General features: G+C 47.0%; 1 protein-coding gene across 1 annotated transcript in view; it reads left to right on the top strand.

The window, feature by feature from the left end:
• Positions 1-931: 931 nt before the first annotated feature.
• Gpd1l (glycerol-3-phosphate dehydrogenase 1 like) overlaps positions 932-18,396 on the top strand; it is a 58,889-nt gene continuing 41,424 nt past the window's right edge. The window contains exon 1 of the mRNA XM_048348613.1: positions 932-1,062. Within this exon, the coding sequence (XP_048204570.1) occupies positions 1,001-1,062 (62 nt within the window). The 5' untranslated portion in view covers positions 932-1,000. The remainder of the gene's footprint in view (positions 1,063-18,396) is intronic.

The raw sequence follows: 18,396 nt of genomic DNA, 5'->3' as shown, positions 1-18,396 counted from the left end.
CAGAAATAAGAATTTCCACCGGAAGCATAAAATTTTAAGTCAAAAAATAAATCATTTGAGGGCTGAGAATGTGGCTTAGTAGAGTGCTTGCCTAGCATGCATGAAGCCCTGGGCTTGATTCCTCAGTACCACATAAACAGAAAAAGCCAGACAGGGTGCTGTGTCTCATGTGGTAGAGTGATAGCCTTGGGCAAAAGAAGCTCAAGGACAGTGTCCAGGTCCTCAAGCCAAAGGATGGGGGGGGGGGATCATTTGAGGTAAATCCTTATGTATAACAATACAAATGTAGGACTTCACTGTTTCATTGGACAAATGCATTTTATAATACAAATAGAACAAGAAAAGTCTGATAGCCCATCTTCCTCATTAACTCTGAGTGTCTCTTTGCATTTAGGCAAATAACTGAGAACAAACCATCAGAGAAATAATGGAGAGTCAGACTGCCTTGCCCTTCCCAACTCATTAAGTATTTCTGTACTTAAATACAGGAAACATCAGAGAGCTCTTTCAAGGAGGCTGGAGGGACAGTGCTGACAATGAGATCTGGCAAGTCTGCTGACTTGGAGTTTAACTTAGGAAGCTCCACCCAGGGCTCCAATGGCAGTGGTAGCTCAGGGAGAGGAGGGACGAGTGGGGAACCCCAAGGAGTGGGTCCCACCACCCTGTCCCAGAGGGTGCATCTCAAGTCCCAGAGCAGAGATCACCAGTCCTGCCCAAGTATTGGCTTGAGAACGTGGGCGGGGCGTGGACTACACTTCCCGAGATGCCTCGGGAAGGGGTGGAGCTCGGGAGCAGGCGCGAGGCCCCGACCAGGCGTGCGCAGGGGTTGTTGGGAGTGGTGGGGCGGGGCCTCGCGGTTGTCAGCTGTGGCCTGGGGGCGCCCGGGCAGGGTGGCGGTGGCCATTGGCCCGGAGGCGGTCCAGGGCGGGGTCGCCGCGCGCCACTTAAGGCTGGGCTGGGCGAGCTGAGGCCTCGGAGGGCCTGGGCTGCAGAGTCAGAGATGCATGGCTTGGCCATGGCCGAGGCGCCGCTGAAGGTGTGCATAGTGGGCTCGGGGAACTGGTGAGTATCCGGCGGGGGAGTGGGCGGGCGGCGCGAGCCCCGCCTCCGGGAAGTCCGCGCCCGGGCGAGGGGGGCGGGGCGCCCCGTCACGGTGTGGGCACCGGGCACCGCCGCGGAGGCGAGGCCGGCGACCCTGCGCCTGGCCGGGCACAGGCCGCGCCGAGGCTGGCGCCGGGAGACGGTGAGCCCGTGATCCCGCGGGTCCGCGCAGTGAGGGCGGTGCGCGTCCTGGGCACCTGTCCCCGCGGGCAGCCGCGCAGCGGGAGCAGCCTGCTCGCCGCCGCAGGACGCAGCACCCCGAGGACGCGCTCTCCCAGTTCTGCCCAGGGGATCGCCAGCGGGGAGGAACCGAGGAGCCTCTGGCTTTCCTCCTATAGTGTTGGTGTTGGGAAAACGGAGGCACAAGGGGCGGAAGGGCTTTCGCCACCCGGGTCTCAGCAGGGCCTGCACGGGACTGATCCCACCTGCCTGACACAACGTTACCATGACAGAGAACATGGCAGGAAGACAGTCCACGTGCAGGAAGGCTTTGCTCCCGGGGACGTTGGGAATGCTCGGGAAGGTGTTGGCAGAGCTCTGTGCTGCCCTGGGCTTTAACCGGACATTAGAAAGCACCTGACTTCTGACAGCTCTGCGTGCCAGCCGTTTCCTCTCCATCGCCTGGAGGATTCCTTGCTATGGGGGGAATGGCGAGGGGCCTGGGAGGGAGGCAGAAGATAGCATTGCCATTCCCATACTCTTAGGGGCCATGGTGGGCTTTCAGTGCTGTTCACCTGTGGCCTGCTTGGGAGCAGGTAATTGGTTTTGGTCTTTGCTCCTCCAAGACTTGGCCCAGAAAGTACTTCTTCAGGAAACCTGACCTGGCTTCTATCCACAAGGTCAATAGCTTCTGGCAGGCTCCTGTTGCTGGCATCGTACCACTGCACTGGATTGACTTATGTATTCACTTATGTATGAGTACTGGGGCCTCGAGTCAGGACCTTTGCGCTGTCCCTTAGCTTTTTGCTCAATTCTAGAACTCTACCACATGAACTAGAGCTCCACTTCGGGCGTTTGGAGGTCAATTGGAGGTGAGGCTTTAGGACTTTCCTCCCCTGGCTGTCTTTGAACCTCCCTGTGGATGAGGAAGATGAGTTTTCTTTCACCTGGCCTCTGTGTGTGTGTGTGTGTGTGTGTGTGTGTGTGTGTGTGTGTGTGTACTGAGGTTTGAACAATGGATCAGGGAGCTTTCCCTTAGCTTTTCCCCCTACGGCTGGCACTCTATCACTCTATCACTCAAGCCATACCACTTCCCACTTTTTGCTAATTAATTGGACATGAGTCTCTTGGATTTGTATGCTTGGGCTAGCTGTAAACCTCAATCCTGACATCAGAGCCTTCTGAGTAGCTAGGAGTCCAGGCATGAACCACAGGCACAGGCCTCTGAATTGACATTTAATTGTCTCCATTCTTCCCCACTAACTCCTAAGACTAACATCTCTCCTGGTGCCTGGAATGTGCTAAGTAAATACTAATACCTAAAAAGGAATTTTTCCTTTTTTTTTCCTTTTGTTGTTGTTGGGGCTTGAACTCAAGGCTAGCGCTTTACCACTGTAGCCCTAGGCCACTTACATTTTTCTGGTGGTTAATTGGAGATAATATTCTTATGGACTTTCTTGTCCTGGTGGATTGAACAGTGATCCTCAGATCTCAGCCTGATAAGTAGTGTGAGCCACCAGTGCCAGCCAGATAATTTTTCTTGATGCTGTTGATTGAATCCACAGCCTCTTGGATGCTAAGGACATGTTCTACCACTGAGCTAACAATCTTACTTTTAAAAGTATAAATGCATTTGGTTAGGTAATACAAACTCAGGAGACTGGGTATGTGGCTTAGAAGAGTATTTGCCTAGCATGCATGAAGCCCTGGATTCGATTCTGTAGTACAGCATACACAGAGAAGGCCAGAAATAGAGCTGTGACTCAAGTGGTAGAGTCCTAGCTTTCAGCAAAAGAAACAGTACCCAGGCCCTGAGTTCAAGCCCCAGGACTGGCAAAAAAAAAAAAAAAAAAAACCCAACAAAACAAAACATGCTGGGGATGGAACCCTAAGCTTTGGTACTTGGGAGACAATCACTATACCTATAAGGCTTATTAAGTAGGTAGCCTATAAAAGAGAATGCCTCGCGATATTCAGGTAGGAGAGAGTTTATTAACAAACTGCTGTCCTGTGGCCAAGGTGACCAGAGGGAAGGGGTGACCCTGCCCTGCCTTACTTAGGGCAGGGGCAGGGAGGTGTGGCCAGGTGGATTAAGATGGGACCTCAGCGAAGGGGGAAGTAACTGCCTCCAGGTATGCCAATTACCCTGGAGTTACCCTGGTTACCCTGGTAACTGGAGACTTAACCAGGTGGGGAGCATCTGTGTAGAGTCCTCCTGGGGTAGACTTTGCACTACTACTGACATATAACCCCAGGTCAACATGCACAGGATTGAAAGCCCAAAGGTGCAGTAAGTTACAGTTGAAACATCTCACATAGTCATTTATCCTTACAGGTTTTCCCTCCTGAGGAAAAGCCAGGTTACTCTGTCCTTTGGGATAATTCCGTCACACCCAAGGGAATGCTACACAGGAAATTTTCAACTTCGCCCTTGCAAATACAAGGATATTGTTCAACAACAGAATGTTCTGCAGGACTCCTGATAGAGTTAGTTCCAGTCCCCTCTGGAGAGCTTCATTTGGGCCTGGCTCTGCCACATTAATTCCAAGGTCATATCAGTGAGATGTCAGCCACCACTGGAAACCCTCCACTTGATATGAGGTTGTCTGTGTCCCTCCCCCCCTCCCCCCGTCCTGTACTGGAGATTAAATAAACTCAGGACACACTTCATCCACATCCCCAGTTTCATGCATGTTCTCAGCATTAGTTTCCTTTTCTGTAAAATTCCACAGGCAGCAGCCCCTTTTCTGAGTTTGCAGGGTCCTGCTAGAAGTGGTTCCACTTTGTTTGGTTGGATTGGCCAGAGTAATGAGTCTCCTGCACCCTGCCCAGAGATTTGGCAGCTAGCCCGTGATATCATCATCCTGATATACTGGACTGTTTTCTTGGCCCACTCCAGCTGGGGAAATGGAGCAGAACTTGGCCAGTGACATCGAAGCACAGTGATTGAGAAATGTTTTGATAGTTTGGGCTGCCTAGCTCCATTAATAACTGGATCAGACAGGGACCATTGTTAGCTTCCTTGCCACTTGCCTGGGTTCTTTATTCCCATCTGTGGGAGGGGGGATCATGACCTCCCCAGAGAGATGCCCGCAGAGGGGCTGAAGGCAGCCTGGAGAGAGAGGCCCCAAGGAAGCATGGAGTACTTAGCACTGGCTCAGTTGTTTGCCCCAAGTAGGTACTTTGCTCTCTGGGTGGGGACACCGAGACACAGTCCTTGCCTGTAGGTAGCTTACTTTCAGGTGTCAGGTAAACTAGGGCTTAGAAATGCAAAGTGGAGTGGAGTGTGTGTCCACCACCAGTTTAGACCTTACCCTGGAAATTGTGGTTCTTCCACTGGAGCAGCCAGACTGCTGGGCTCCTGAATCCGCCCTGCAGCTAGACTTGAATCCTAGTCCCTGAGGGCAGGACATTTTCCCTAAGGGACTTTAGCCTCTAGCCAGGGGATGGAACCACCCTGCTGTTCTGTTCTTTTCTCTGGGAAGTTCAAGTTGCTTAAGCAATGTTAATAGTGGGACTTTGAAGTAGCTCTGAGTGGTTGGGTGGACAAAGGTGTTGACTGCCCTTTAGCTATGACCTTGGAAGTGATATGAGTTGTAGTGAATCCAGCTCTTGCCAGGAACTTTAGCCTGGAAGGAGCTGATGGCAGAGGTGGTGGGCCACCCACATAGCGTGGTCTAGTCCTGCCTCATCCTCTAGGTGGATGAGAGAGGAGGCTGCTGCTCCATCCTGGGATACAGAGGAAGCAGCTGAAGAGTTTCTGACCCTATGATTTGCTACTTGGAAAAAATTTTTCCAGGTTCTCCAAAGATGTAACAAAGTTTCTTTGCCTTTATATTGGGAAGATCACTCAAGAGAAATGCAAATTGTAGTAGCAGAACTAAAGCCTCAGGCTGTGATTTATAATTCACTTCTGAGACAGAAAACTTATCCCATCCTCCTTTGAGGAAAGGCAGGGTAGCCAGAACTGGAAGGGCTTTGGAATCAACTTCCTGAACTTTGGTCCTGGTCCTAGCTTGGCAGCCAGCAGCATTTGGGTAAACTGCCTGAGTCATCACTTCTATTGGTATTTGCTCTCTGGGATTCTGGCTAGGATTATAGGAGTTGGGATTCTGGCTAAAATTACAGGAAATGATCTTTGAAGAGGGTGTGGCTAGCAGTGCTCCCCTCCCCCCTCTTTTGGTGCTGCTACTGGAGCTTGAACTCAGGGCCTGGCTACTGTTCCTTAACTTTTTTGCTCAAGACTGACACTCTACCACTCTAAAGTGGTAGATACACAACTCCATTTCTGGCTTTTTGGTTATGTTGAGGTAAGAGTCTTAGGAGTTTTACTGCCTGGGATGGCTTCCAGACTTGATCTTCAGATCTCAGCCTCCTGATTAGGTAGGATTACAGGCATGAGCCACTTGTACTCAGCTCCTTATTTTCATTAGTTTCATAATCCTTGACCAGAGCTGTCTCTAAAACCGGGCGGGGCTTTGCCCAAAAAGTGGAGGCAGAGGATGGGAGAGAAGATAGCAGATTTGAATGACTGATAGGCAGCTGACAGTTTCCTAGGAGTTGCTGTTTATAGTCTTGGCCGATTTCCAGAGTGTGTAGGTCCAGGTTGGTGGTGTTCCACTTTGTACTATGCTCCTGAGGATCTGGCTGGATGTGGTCCACTCTTTACCCTCCTTGGACATCTTTATCTGTGCTACTCCTTTTGTCCTGCTGCTTAGACAGGGGTTTAGAAAGAACCTAATTGATCTCCTGTAACCACAAGTGTTCCCTTCCTGGTGAGGGGTGAAATGGGTTGTGGGAGCTGGAGGGAGATTTTGTTTTTCTTTTGTTTTCTTTTTGCTGGTTGTGGTGATTGAATTTAGGTCTTGGGCACTGTCCCTGTCTTTGATCACCCAGGGCCAAGTGATGAGTCCCTGAGTTCAACCCTAGCAATGCCAAAAGAAAACCAACTCATACCAGTCAGCTGTCATTCCGTTTTCTCTTGACCTCCCTCAGCCCTAAGTAACTGTCAGTCTTCGCTCTCTAGGAGATTTTTCTATTCCAGGTGTGCCATTCAGTGTGTGGTCCTTTGTGACTGGTTTCTTTCATGTGGTGTAAGTCCTCACGTTTCAGCTATTGATGCAACTAGGCTTATGGGCCAGTACTTCAGCCATTTTATGGCTCAGTACTCCCCTGAATGGACTCCCCCTGTACTCTCCACTATGGAGACCCAGCCCTTCAGCTAGTGGATTTTACGGATTTTTTTTGTATGTTGTGCGGCCTGAACTCAGGGCCTAGACACAATCTCTAAGCTTCTTCTAGTGCTCTACCACTTTGAGACACATTCCACTTCTGGTTTTCTGGTGGTTAATTGGAGATGAGGGCTTCACAGACTTTCATGGCTGGCTTTGAACTACAATCCTTAGATCTTAGCCTCCTGAATAACTAGGATTACGGGCATGAGCCATCAGCACCTGTCTACTGAACACATTTTACGTATAGTTTCATTTGCACACACTTTTATTTTTCTGGGGTATATACTTATTCTAGTTTCTGATTACTTTTTTTTTTTGTTTTGTTTTATTTTGCAAGGGAGGGCTTCTTCTGGAGCCCAGTCTGGCTGCAAACTTGCAGCCTGCTTGCGTCAGCCTCCAAAGTGTAGGAATTTCAGGCATGTGTCATCACACCAGGCCCTTAATAATTTATTATGGGTTGGACTAAGTTGCTTCTAGCCAAGTAGATCCCTATGTGAGGGCCAAACATGCTATTTTGGCCCATGGTTGTGCAAGTATCAGATTTGGTGCTGAGGGTAAAGGCTGGGGAACTTTACCTCCACGATATGGTATCTTCCTTGACCCATACAATTGGAAATAATTGGAGACATCTGTTATTCTTTTTTTTTTTTTTTGGCCAGTCCTGGGCCTTGGACTCAGGGCCTGAGCACTGTCCCTGGCTTCTTTTTGCTCAAGGCTAGCACTCTGCCACTTGAGCCACAGCGCCACTCCTGGCCGTTTTCTGTATATGTGGTGCTGGGGAATTGAACCCAGGGTTTCATGTATACGAGGCAAGCACTCTTGCCACTAGGCCATATCCCCAGCCCCGACATCTGTTATTCTTTACCGTACTAGTCCTGTGGGTCTGATGCCTTCAGAGATTATGCAAATCTGTGAGTCACGTAGCTATTAAGTACTGGCGATGTGGGCACTTCTCAGCCCTTTTATATCCATTTGAAAGGTGGCTTTATGTACTAAATTTAATTTATCATTATCATTATTATTATTATTAGTCATGGGGCTTGAACTCAGGGCCTGTACGCTGTCCCTGAGCTTTTTTCACTCAAAGCTAGCGTTATGCCACTTTGACCCACAGTGCCACTTACAGTTTCCTGTTGTTTAATTGGAGATAAGAGTCTCACAAACTTTCCTTCCTAGGTTGGCTTTGAACAGTGATGCTAAGATCTCAGCCTCCCGAGTAGCTATGATTACAAGCATGAGCTGGCTTTTTTCCCTTTGATTTTTATTTAACAGTCTTGATCTTTATGTGTATAGTTAAAAAGAATGACTTTTTCCCCCCAGAAAAAGGGCTCACTCTAACCAAAACTGGACTCCCTTTACAATCCTCCTGCTTCCAACCAATTACAGACAGGCACTAATTACCATACCCAACTCATAAGTTAGTACCTGGGAAGAAAAAAAGTCAGTCTGAGTTTCATCCTTTTCCTTGCACTTGCTATGTAAGCACTCTTACCACTTACCTGCAGGTTCATTTCTTTTTTTAATAGTTGTGGTAGTCCCAACTCTTGATGGACATCTATTCTTTTATGAGCAAGGGGCTTGAACTGGGGACTTCTGTGCTGTCTCTTAGCTTTTTCTTGATCAAGGCTGGCATTCTTTTCACTAGAGCCTCACTTCTTCTGCCTTTTTGGTGGTTAATTGGAGATGAGAGTCTTACAGAATGTTCTGCCCTAGCTGACTTGGGACCATGATCCTCACATCTCAGCTTGCAAAGTTATTTTTTTTTTTTTTAAGGTTTATAAGGAGGTTTACTAGTGGGGTATTATCTCTAAGGTGGTAGCTTCTCTGGGGCTAAAGGGGAAGTAGGTAGGTCTTAATGGTGAGTGGGAGTGGCCTATCATAGTTCTAGGGCAGGGAGTTTAGGTGTGGATGGATCTGGGGGCTAATGGAAGGAGCTGAGGATCTCAGTGGGGGAGGGGATGCTAACATTCCCCCATTTGTTTATTAATAACTAGGGAAGGTTACTAGGCCAGAAGTATGGGCAGAGGTTGTTTCTTCTGGAGCTGCTTCCTGCTGTAAAGGGGCGAAGTAGTCAGGGGTCCCTGATTCGTCGTTTGGCCAGGTACCGTCCAAGAAGTATTTGCTTGATAGTTTGGTAGGTAAAGGTTCTCATCATTCCATGAGAATAGTTATCAGAGCCAATTGGGTGTCATGGTCTCTTCTGGCTACCTCCTGCAACTTGGGCACATCAAGGAGTCTCTGGGGCTGGAGTCTTCAGGATCCATATCTGCACTGGGCAGAGCAGTGTAAGTGAAGCCTCCAGTTGCCTGTAGTAACAGGATGGCCTTGAACTGCAAGTTCCCAGGTGGTGTTCTGGGTGAGGGATGTTATCCTGTTAAAAGCGACTTTTGAAAAGGTCAGGCAAAAGGCTGACAAGTTCACAGGACCATTTAACATGAATGACATGGGAGAACACACCCTGGCCATGAGCCAGAAAAGTTCCATTTGGAGCATAAACCCAATTGTGGCCCATTACAAGGAAGGAGGAATAACTGGACTGCGGGTGGGAAGGGAGTGTTTAGGGGTATTTGGGGGGAGGGGCAACTGGTAGTGGACTGGTTGGGAGTAGGCAGTCAGAGGCTAATAAATAAATAAATAAATAAATAAATATATATATATATACATATATATACACACACACAAATAGCAAGTAACAAAGGCAAGAATGCAAGTTCCTGTCCAGACGGAAAGTGGACAGGTATGGACATTAGGTGGGCAAGCAACTATTCCTCTTGATCTCCCAGCTCTGATTAATTTTAAACGGGCAAGTTTAAAGTGACTCCATTTAAGTTGTGACTTCATCTCCTCTTAGTCCTCTCCATGGTTCCTTGTCAGGACTGACCTCGTCCTAAAGGTCTAGGTGCCCATTGCTTGGCACAGTTGGCATTCACAGGGTTTGAACTCAAGGCCTGGGCACTGTCCCTGAGTACTTCCACTCGAGTTGAGCCACAGTGCTGCGCTAGCATTTGGCTGGTTAATATGATATGAGTCTCTTGAGCAAAGCTTCCACTCTGGCTCTTTGCTGGTCAATTGGGAGATGGAGTTTTAGAGGTATTTTTTTCCTCCCGGGCTGGCTTTGAACTGAAATAAAAGGAAACTTGGCCCTAAAAGTCCTTTTTATTTCCAATTAAAGCAAAAAGGAGACCAGTAGGAGTAGAGTTTACCTGTAACTTGCTGAGAATTGACCAACAAATACTTGCCAGAGTTCTGCAGTGACAAAACTCAGTAGATGTGATAGGAGTCTTCAAACAAGTGATGCACTTTAGAGTTCCTTGGGCTATTTAACCACCAGCATTGTGTCAAGAATCCAAACTTGGCACCTTTTTTCTATTTACCAAATGCGTCTAACTGTGAAATAGCATAAAAACCAAATCATATAATTTCTTTGCATATATACCCCTTGTTGTCTAACTTGTGGGGATTAACATTACCGGCAGATGGAAGAGAACACAAATGAATAATAATCAAGAGGGCAGCGGGTCAGGACAATGTAAAAGTCTCAGCTTCAGTGAATCTGAAGTGGCTGTGTCTTCCATCCTGAATCAGCAGGCCTCGTTAGTCATGTATGATGGTGGCAGGCAGGAGAGATGGGTTGGATCTGGGCAAGGGTGTAGTAGCATCTCTCAGAGTCCCTTGGATGGACTGTTACACTTCCTGCTGGGTTGCCTGCAAATTTCTACACAGACTGGTTAAAGACATTTGAAATCTCCCAGTATTCCCTGGTTGCTTACTCTGAGTACTCTGGCTTTTGCAGGCTGGTGCCCTACTGGTTTAAGTAGGGTGACAACTTTAAAAAGATTTTAGAAGGCTTGGGCCTGTAACCATCTTTTGCAAGTACGGTCTAAAATTCACAGTTGGTCCTCATGTTCAAACCTTTTCCTCGTCACAAAATCCACATAGACCAAAAGCCAACAACCAAGTCTGCTCTCTGTAGTGGCCATGACAGTTTCTGAGACATATTGGGGAAAGACACCAATGCTACCCCAATGCAAACCTGTGGCCACTGTAATGGGGTCCCCCCCTAGGGAGGGGACCACAGTGTAGTGGTGTCAGAGAGTGGGGGGATCCCCCATTCCTCTAAGAGTCCACCACTCAGAGACAGTCTCAAGCAAAAAGATGGATTTATTGGGGAAGCAAAAGGTATACTGACCGGCCAGGGTCATGGACCAGACTCGGGAGCTGGAAAGTTAGCTTTTATTAATGATAAGTGATCACTACTTTGCATCTTGCTTTATATATCATTCTCTGGCAAGCGTTTTTCTCTGCAGTGACCCAAGTTCTTTTTCATCTCCCTTATTTTCTTTAAGTGAACATGCTCATGTTTTTTCCCTCTCTCTCCCTGTGACTGCTTTTGATATTAAGCTTAGAAAGGCTCTCTATCCAGAGCTCAAATAAGCATTTAACAAGTTGAATATATTTTTAAAATACTTCATTTTTTTACACTAGCATTGAATGCAGTGGCATTCAGTTGTACCTTAAAAGCCCTTTAAATATAGAAAATGTTAGCAGTGGTCCAGCCTGGGTGGTGAGATTCTTCATAGTTCTTTCCTTTCATGTACTGCTCTTAGGAGTGGGACTACAAGTTCATCAAACCAAAATGGATCACTCTCTGGCCCTGGGAACCTCGACCCAGATCAGCTCTGGGAAGGATGGGCATGGATTATGGAGAATCTAGCAGAGCTCTTGCTAGGTCTCCCTGTGCCTCAGTTTCCTCCTTGGGAAAAGGAGAGGTGTGCTGGTAGGTCCTTTCTATCTTCACTTGGCTTTGCACTTCAGGAGCATTGTTGCCCTTTGCCTGATTTGGTAGGCAGCCATTCTTTGTCTGATGGACACATCTTCAGATCTCATCCCTTCTTAGGGAAAGGGGCAGAACAGATACCAAGCTGTGAGCTGGGTTCTGCTCATCCCTTCTTGCCCTGATTGGCCATAGAAGCCCTTGAGTTTTTGTTGTTGCTGTTTTTAACCACTGTACCATTTCCTGGTCTGTTTCTTCATGTAATGGAGTAGTAATAGCACCAACCTTGAAACAAACAGATCAGTGTGCCCCTTTCTCACTCCTGGCCCCTCACTGCCTTGTCCACCATCTCTGCCCCCCCTCCCTGCTTGCCCATGCTTCCCTTGCCTCCTCCTCTCCCTCTTCTTCCTCCTCACCTCAAGACCCACCCAGCCCTGAGAAGCCACGTTTCTCTGAATGACCTGATAAGTATCATTGGCACTGGGTCCCAGGCCCTTCTCCCCTTGACCACCTTGTCTTCAGGCAGCAACACTAACTCCATGAGGGCTCAGGCTGGTCTGCTTTTATTCTCTGGATTCCAGCCCCCAGCAGGGGATCGATCTGTTCTGTGTGGTAATTCCAATTTACATCAGGACAAATGAAATTGGTGGGTGGTGTGGGTTGTTTTTTTTTTTTTTTCCAGTCCTGGGGCCTGAATTCAGGGCCTGAGCACTGTCCCTGGCTTCTTTTTGCTCAAGGCTAGCACTCTGCCACTTGAGCCACAGTGCCACTTCCAGCTTTTTCTATATATATGGTGCTGAGGAATGGAACCCAGGGCTTCATGTATGTGAGGCAAGCACTTTACCACTAGGCCATATATTCCCAGCCCAGAGGTGTGAGTTTGGGAAGCAGACAGATCTGGGTTTGAAGTCCTGGCTCTAGGTGATACACCATGTGACTTTGGATGGCATTCACATTGCCCAAGCCTCTATTTCTTCTGTAAAGTGGGGGTAATAATCTCTAGCCTTTGTGATCTGCTGCCAAGAATAATTGAGCTCTTAAATCAAATACCTACCTAAGTTCCCTTAAGTTGTATTTTCATAGCATTGTAGATGTGAGACGGCCCAAGAGGAAGAGAATTCACATTTACATGGGTGATATGAGTCACCCAGCACTGGTTGGTTGAGTCTACCATGTCTGCTTGTGCTTTTTACTGAGTGGGGCTCCTCAGCCCCTCCCCAGGTCATGTCCACTTCTAGGGGAGATCAGAGTACCAGAGGCCAGACAGGATGAACCTCACCTCACTGGGCCTCACCTTGTCTACTTCACACTTGTGCAGTTTTTTTCATTACTTTCCTTTAAGTACTTTGTAAACACCACTCACTGGAGGTAACAGTAACAAAACCACAGCCCCCAAACAACAGTTCTTGCTAGGTAGAACAGTTCTTGCTAGGTAACCACTCCCAGCAAGAGATGACCCAGGCCTTCCAGGGGAGAGAGGGACCACTGGCACTGAGAGATGGCAGCTCATGCTAAGTCTCTTAGAGATGTGACAGCTCACAAAGGCACAGTTGTGTCATTTGCTGTTGTGAGGGGCAGTAACCAAGCCTTTGGAGGGTATTCCTGCTTCCTATTGGTCACTTTGGAAAGCAATGGAAGGAACCTTCCAGAAACCATCTGCCTCATCCCTCATCCTATAGATGGAAGAACTGGGGACCTTTGGCCAGGAGGAAAGACCTACATACAGACATGCAGCCCACTGTAGTTGTACAGTATTATCCTAACCCCAAACATGGGACCCAGCACTGTCAGTCACATGCAAGCCATCTTTGGGGACTGTAGCCAGGACTTAGGTTTTTTTTTTTTCTTGCAGAGCCAAGTACCAAATTCAGGGCCTTGTACTCCACCAAGCTAAACCCTCAACCCCTCTTTGACTTCTATTTTGTTTTTTGTGTGTGTTTTTTTGCCGCTGATTGATACTGGGCTTGAACTTAGGTCTTTCCCTTAGCTTTTTCTCTCAAGGCTGGCACTCTACTAGTGGAGCCATATCTTCTGGCTTTTTGCTAGTTAATTGGAGATAAGAGTTTTAGTATCCTTAGCCTTCTCAGTATTTAGAATTACAGGCATGTGCCATTGGTGCTGGGCTTACTTTGAAAAAGAACTGTGTGTGGGTATCTAAATACATATATGTAGTCTCCATGTATGTACTAAGTGTGAAGGTCCTCACACATGGTAGGCAAGTGCTTTGTATTCCCAGCTGTACCTTCAGTCCTGTCACACATTTAGATTCAGTTATAGATTCTGCTTGTATCAAGACCTTCAAGACATCTCCAGAACTCACCACAGCTCTGTTCCAGGTGGAAACTTAAATTGGTCCTCTTTTTCGGGGGTGGGAGGGGAGATATGGTTACTAGGGCTTAAACTCAGGTCCTGGGCATTTTCTCTTAGTTTTTTTCTCCCCTCAAAGCTGGTTCTCTACCACTTTGGCCATCTGCTCACTTTCAGTTGGTCTTTCATGTTGGCAATGTTTCAGGATGTGACCACACCACCTTGAAAGGAACTCAACAAGGCAAAGTTTACTCCTGTGCAAAGTATGCTACTGACAGGAAGCCTGTTAAGGAGTCTTGCTGAGTGGGTAGTATACTCAGGTTCTGTCCCTTCATTATGATCCTTTATTCTGATTGTGAATCTAAAACCTGGCCATTCTTGCTGCCAGTGGCTAGTTTAAAACTTGTTAACAGTTTACCTCGGCAGTTAGCCCACACAATGGCAACTGGCCAAAGCAGGCTCTAGTCAGGTAAAGAATTCTTACGTGATACTCCACCAGTTGAGACACACCTCCAGCTCCTAGAACAATTCTTTTTTTTTTTTTGCCAGTCCTGGGGCTTGCACTCAGGGCCTGAACACTGTCCCGGGCTTCTTTTTGCTGAAGGCTAGCACTCTGCCACTTGAGCCACAGCGCCACTTCTGGCCTTTTCCATATATGTGGTGCTGAGGAATCAAACCCAGGGCTTCACATATAGAGGCGAGCACTCTTGCCACTAGGCCATATTCCCAGCCCATGAACAACAATTCTTACAAGAAGTTTTGCTTAAAAGTAAAGTAGCAGCCAGATGCTGGTGGCTCATGCCTATAATCCTAGCTACTCAGGAAACTGAGATGTTAGGACTCATTCAAAGCCAGCCCAGGCAGGAAATTCCTTGAGGCTCTTATCTCCAACACAGTAAACTACTCAGAAAAAAAGCCAGAAGTGGTGCTGTGGCTCAGGTGGTAGAGCACTAGCCTTGAGCACAAAGAGGCTCAGAGACTGCGTAGGCCTGAAGTTCAAGCCTCAGGACTGGGGGAAAAAAAAAAAAGGAGCTTCTTGTCAGATGGCGCTTGCCTTTAACATGGTGTTGCTATGTCAAACAACTACTTTTACAGAGAATATTCTAATGCCTCTACATTCACATGAGTGAGAAATGTGCAACACACAGGCGAGTCACTACAAGACCACAAAGGAGTTTGAGGTGTAAGTTACATTATATATTATGTATAATTACATATTAGATAATATTGATATTATATATAATTAACAGAACAACAAAATGTTCAGTCCAACTTTGTTCCCATAGAGTATAAAAAGCAAAATGTGAATAATTTCTGCTGCCCCCCAAAAGATTTATGAATTACCCTTAACAAGACTAGGCCTTAGGCACCAAGATCTGTCTGCTTGAAAGTTCATTGAATTGAATTGAGGTCTTTCCCTCAGCTGTAACCTAACCCCTCAACTCCTACCCCATCGTAAATCCCCAAGTGGCAGATGCAACAGCCTGGTCCAGGATTTCCTGGTAACCGCCTCCAAGTCATCATATTTGGTGATTCCATCCCATCAGTTGTAGCTGCAAGATTGCCCACCTCATCTTGGGCTCAGCTAGGATAACCAGTGCACGTGAGCTCTGGCCAGCTGCCAGCTCCCCTTCTCACTCACATTTCTGAGCTTAGCTGAGTATTGGGTGTTGCCCTGATCAGGAAGTTGTTTTTGCTTCTCAGTAGGGATATAGTCCTCTTCCTTTACTGATGCTTAGGCTCTGACCATCATGGTTTCCTCTACTGAAGGCTCTGGAGAATTGTTAAGGACTCATGTGGATTGCATTAGGGCCCTTTGTGTTAAAGTCCAGGACATTTGACCCTGTAGAAATATGTCCTTCCCTATATAAATATTTATATATAAATGCATATATATAATCAAGTAACCATCTATCTATATCTATGTATATATCATTACATATTTGAAAGTTTGAAGATCTCCACTTTATGTAACAATAACCATATTAGGTGGAAAGTTTTCAGATGATCTCATGATTAAGAGGCGAGCACTTTTACCACTAGGCCATATTCCCAGCCCTGATCTCATGATTAAGAAACTGTAAAACATACAGGTATTAAAAATGAAGCAAGCTGAAAAAAAAAAAAAAGAAGCATGTCCTTCCATTTCCCTTCAGCTCTTAGCACACTCAATTGTGAAGGCCCTTCACCTTGAGTATCTTTGGGCTCCTAAGCTTCTAAGAGCAGTGCACAACACATGATCTTTTCTCTGTTGACCCCCCCTACCTGTAGCCCAATGCATTATATGTGGTTGCCCAGTAAGTGTTCAGTGACTGAGATTGCTGGCTGAATGATTGAATGACATTATAGATGGAACTAGGAAGGAAGCATAATGAGGTCTTGGCACCTATACAGGATTAAATCATGTCATACATTGGAGTTTCCCTTCGTTTTTTTTTCCTGGGTTTGAACTGAGCCACATGCCACTTCTGGCTTTTTCTGTTTCTCTGGTACTGAGGAATTGAACGCAGGGCTCATGCATGGGAGACAAGCATTCTTCCACTAAGCCATGTTCCCAGCCTAGTCACTTTAATTTTTGTCCAGTGAACTACAAAAAATGTGCAGATGTGGCCTGATGGGCTTCATTCCCCTCCCCCTTTTTTGCCCAGCCCTGGGGCTTGAACTCAGGGCCTGGGCACTGTTTTTGAGCATCTTTTGCCCAAGGCTAGCACTCTACCACTTGAGCTACAGCTCCACTTCTGGCTTTTTTCGTGTATGGTACTGAGGAATCAAACCCTGGGCTTCGTGCATGCTAGGCAGGCACTCTACCACTAAGCCACATTCCCAGCCCTGGGCTTTATTTATTTATTTATTTATTTTGCCAATCCTGGGGCTTGGACTCAGGGCCTGAGCACTGTCCCTGGCTTCTTTTTTGCTGGGCTAGCACTCTGCCACTTGAGCCACAGCTCCACTTCTGGCTGTTTTCTGTATATGTGGTGCTGGGGAATTGAACCCAGGGCCTCATGTATACGAGGCAAGCACTCTTGCAACTAGGCTGTATCCCCAGCCCCTGGGCTTTATTTTTAACTACCCATGCTATTTAGATTCCACCAGCTCGTTTCAGCAGATGTTTCTAATTTACCTCTGCCTGTAAATACTTGGCTTCCTCTAGAGGCCACAGAAAAAAGATCAGGAGGCAGGTTCTGATTTGTGTGGGGTTTCCCTCCCCCCCCCCACTTTTTTTTGTTAGTGGTGGCACTTGAATTCGATGCCTCTGCACTATCCCTGGCCTCTTTTGCTCAAGGCTAGTGTTCTACCACTTTGAGCCACAGTGTTATTTCCAGTTTTTGAGTGGTTAATTGGAGAGTCTCATGGAAACTTTTCTGCCTGGGCTGGCCTTGAACCTTGATCTTAGTTGTCAGTCTCCCTGAGTAGCTAGGATTACAGGCATGAGCCACTGGCACCTGGCCTGATTTGTGTTTGAAATAGCCTTCCTCCCCTCTGCTGGAGATTGAATCCAAGGCCTCATGTTGCTAGCAAATACTCTACCACTGAGTGACCTTTCTAATCTTCTTTCAATTTAACTCGATGCCAGGGAGCCCTGTAGGAGTATGGGAACAGCCATAGAATCTGAGAAGAAAGGTATAGTGATGGAGAGACTCAGCCTCCCATGTACACATGTCAGGAGAAATGATAATGAGCTGTCTTGCTGACATAGGTAGGCACAACATTTCATGGCAGGAGGAGGGCATGAGAGTTTAAGATTGCATGGAGCAGCAGTTCTCTGCCTGAGCTCCCCAATGAGTCACTGTGAACCTGAAAAATGCCACCCTGGAGGTGCCAGTTTTATTGTTTTGTGGTTTGGATATGGATTGGAATTCAGGACTTCTTGACCCTCACAGGTAATTCTAATGTGTAGTCAAAGTTGAGACTTATTGGTGTAATTTATCATTCTTTTTCCTTTCCTGACATAGAATAATCTATTGTAGATTTAAGTCAGCTTTTGTAGTTGTCAAAGCATACAGATTGAAATAAATGCTGGGACAGATTAGAGCTGGCTAGAATGAGAGATAGTGGCCATGTGCTGGTGGCTCATGCCTGTAATCTTAGGATTGTGAAATCAGGCTAGGCAGGAAAGTCTGAGAGACTCATTTCCAATTAATCTCATGCGCACACATGCACACACACACGCACACTCACACCAGCTCTAAGGGAAGAGAGAAAGGATGACCATCGCTAACATATTCTGCATTATCAGCTATGCTTTCCTCTCCCTTTCCCACCACCTACTCTGTTCAGAATAGTTAGAAAACTACAGATGTCCTAAAATTTGAATTTGCAAGATGTATTTTACCACATACTTTCATTAGAAAGTTACCTAAGAAAAAGGTTCTTGGGCTGGGAATGTGGCTAGTGGTAGAGTCCTTGCTTAGCATGCATGAAGCCCTGGGTTTGGTGCCTCAGTACCACATAAACAGATAAAGGTGGAAGTGGTGCTGTGGCTCAAGTGGTAGAGTGCTAGCCTTGAGCAAAAGAAGCTCAGGGACAGTGCCCAGATCCTGAGTTCAAGCCCCAGGACTGGCAAAAAGAAAAAAAGAAATTAGTTCTTTAGAGCACTTACGGGGCTGATTGGCTTAGCTGGGATTAGGTGCCCACCTCTGGTCCGCAGGGATTCTAGGAGATGGCAGGGTCTCCTGTGCTGTAGGTAGGAACTGTTGGGACTCATATTGAGTGCTTAGGGTTCAGTGATTTCCACAAGGCCTTAGAGACTGAATTTGGTATTTGAGTAGAGCTAGAGAGATGAGGGCCAGAATTTGTTAATGGAATAAAGAAGATGAGGGC

Source organism: Perognathus longimembris, chromosome 6 (assembly GCF_023159225.1).
Source record: "Perognathus longimembris pacificus isolate PPM17 chromosome 6, ASM2315922v1, whole genome shotgun sequence".
Classification (NCBI taxonomy): domain Eukaryota; kingdom Metazoa; phylum Chordata; class Mammalia; order Rodentia; family Heteromyidae; genus Perognathus; species Perognathus longimembris.
This window is presented reverse-complemented; position numbering and strand designations above follow the sequence as displayed.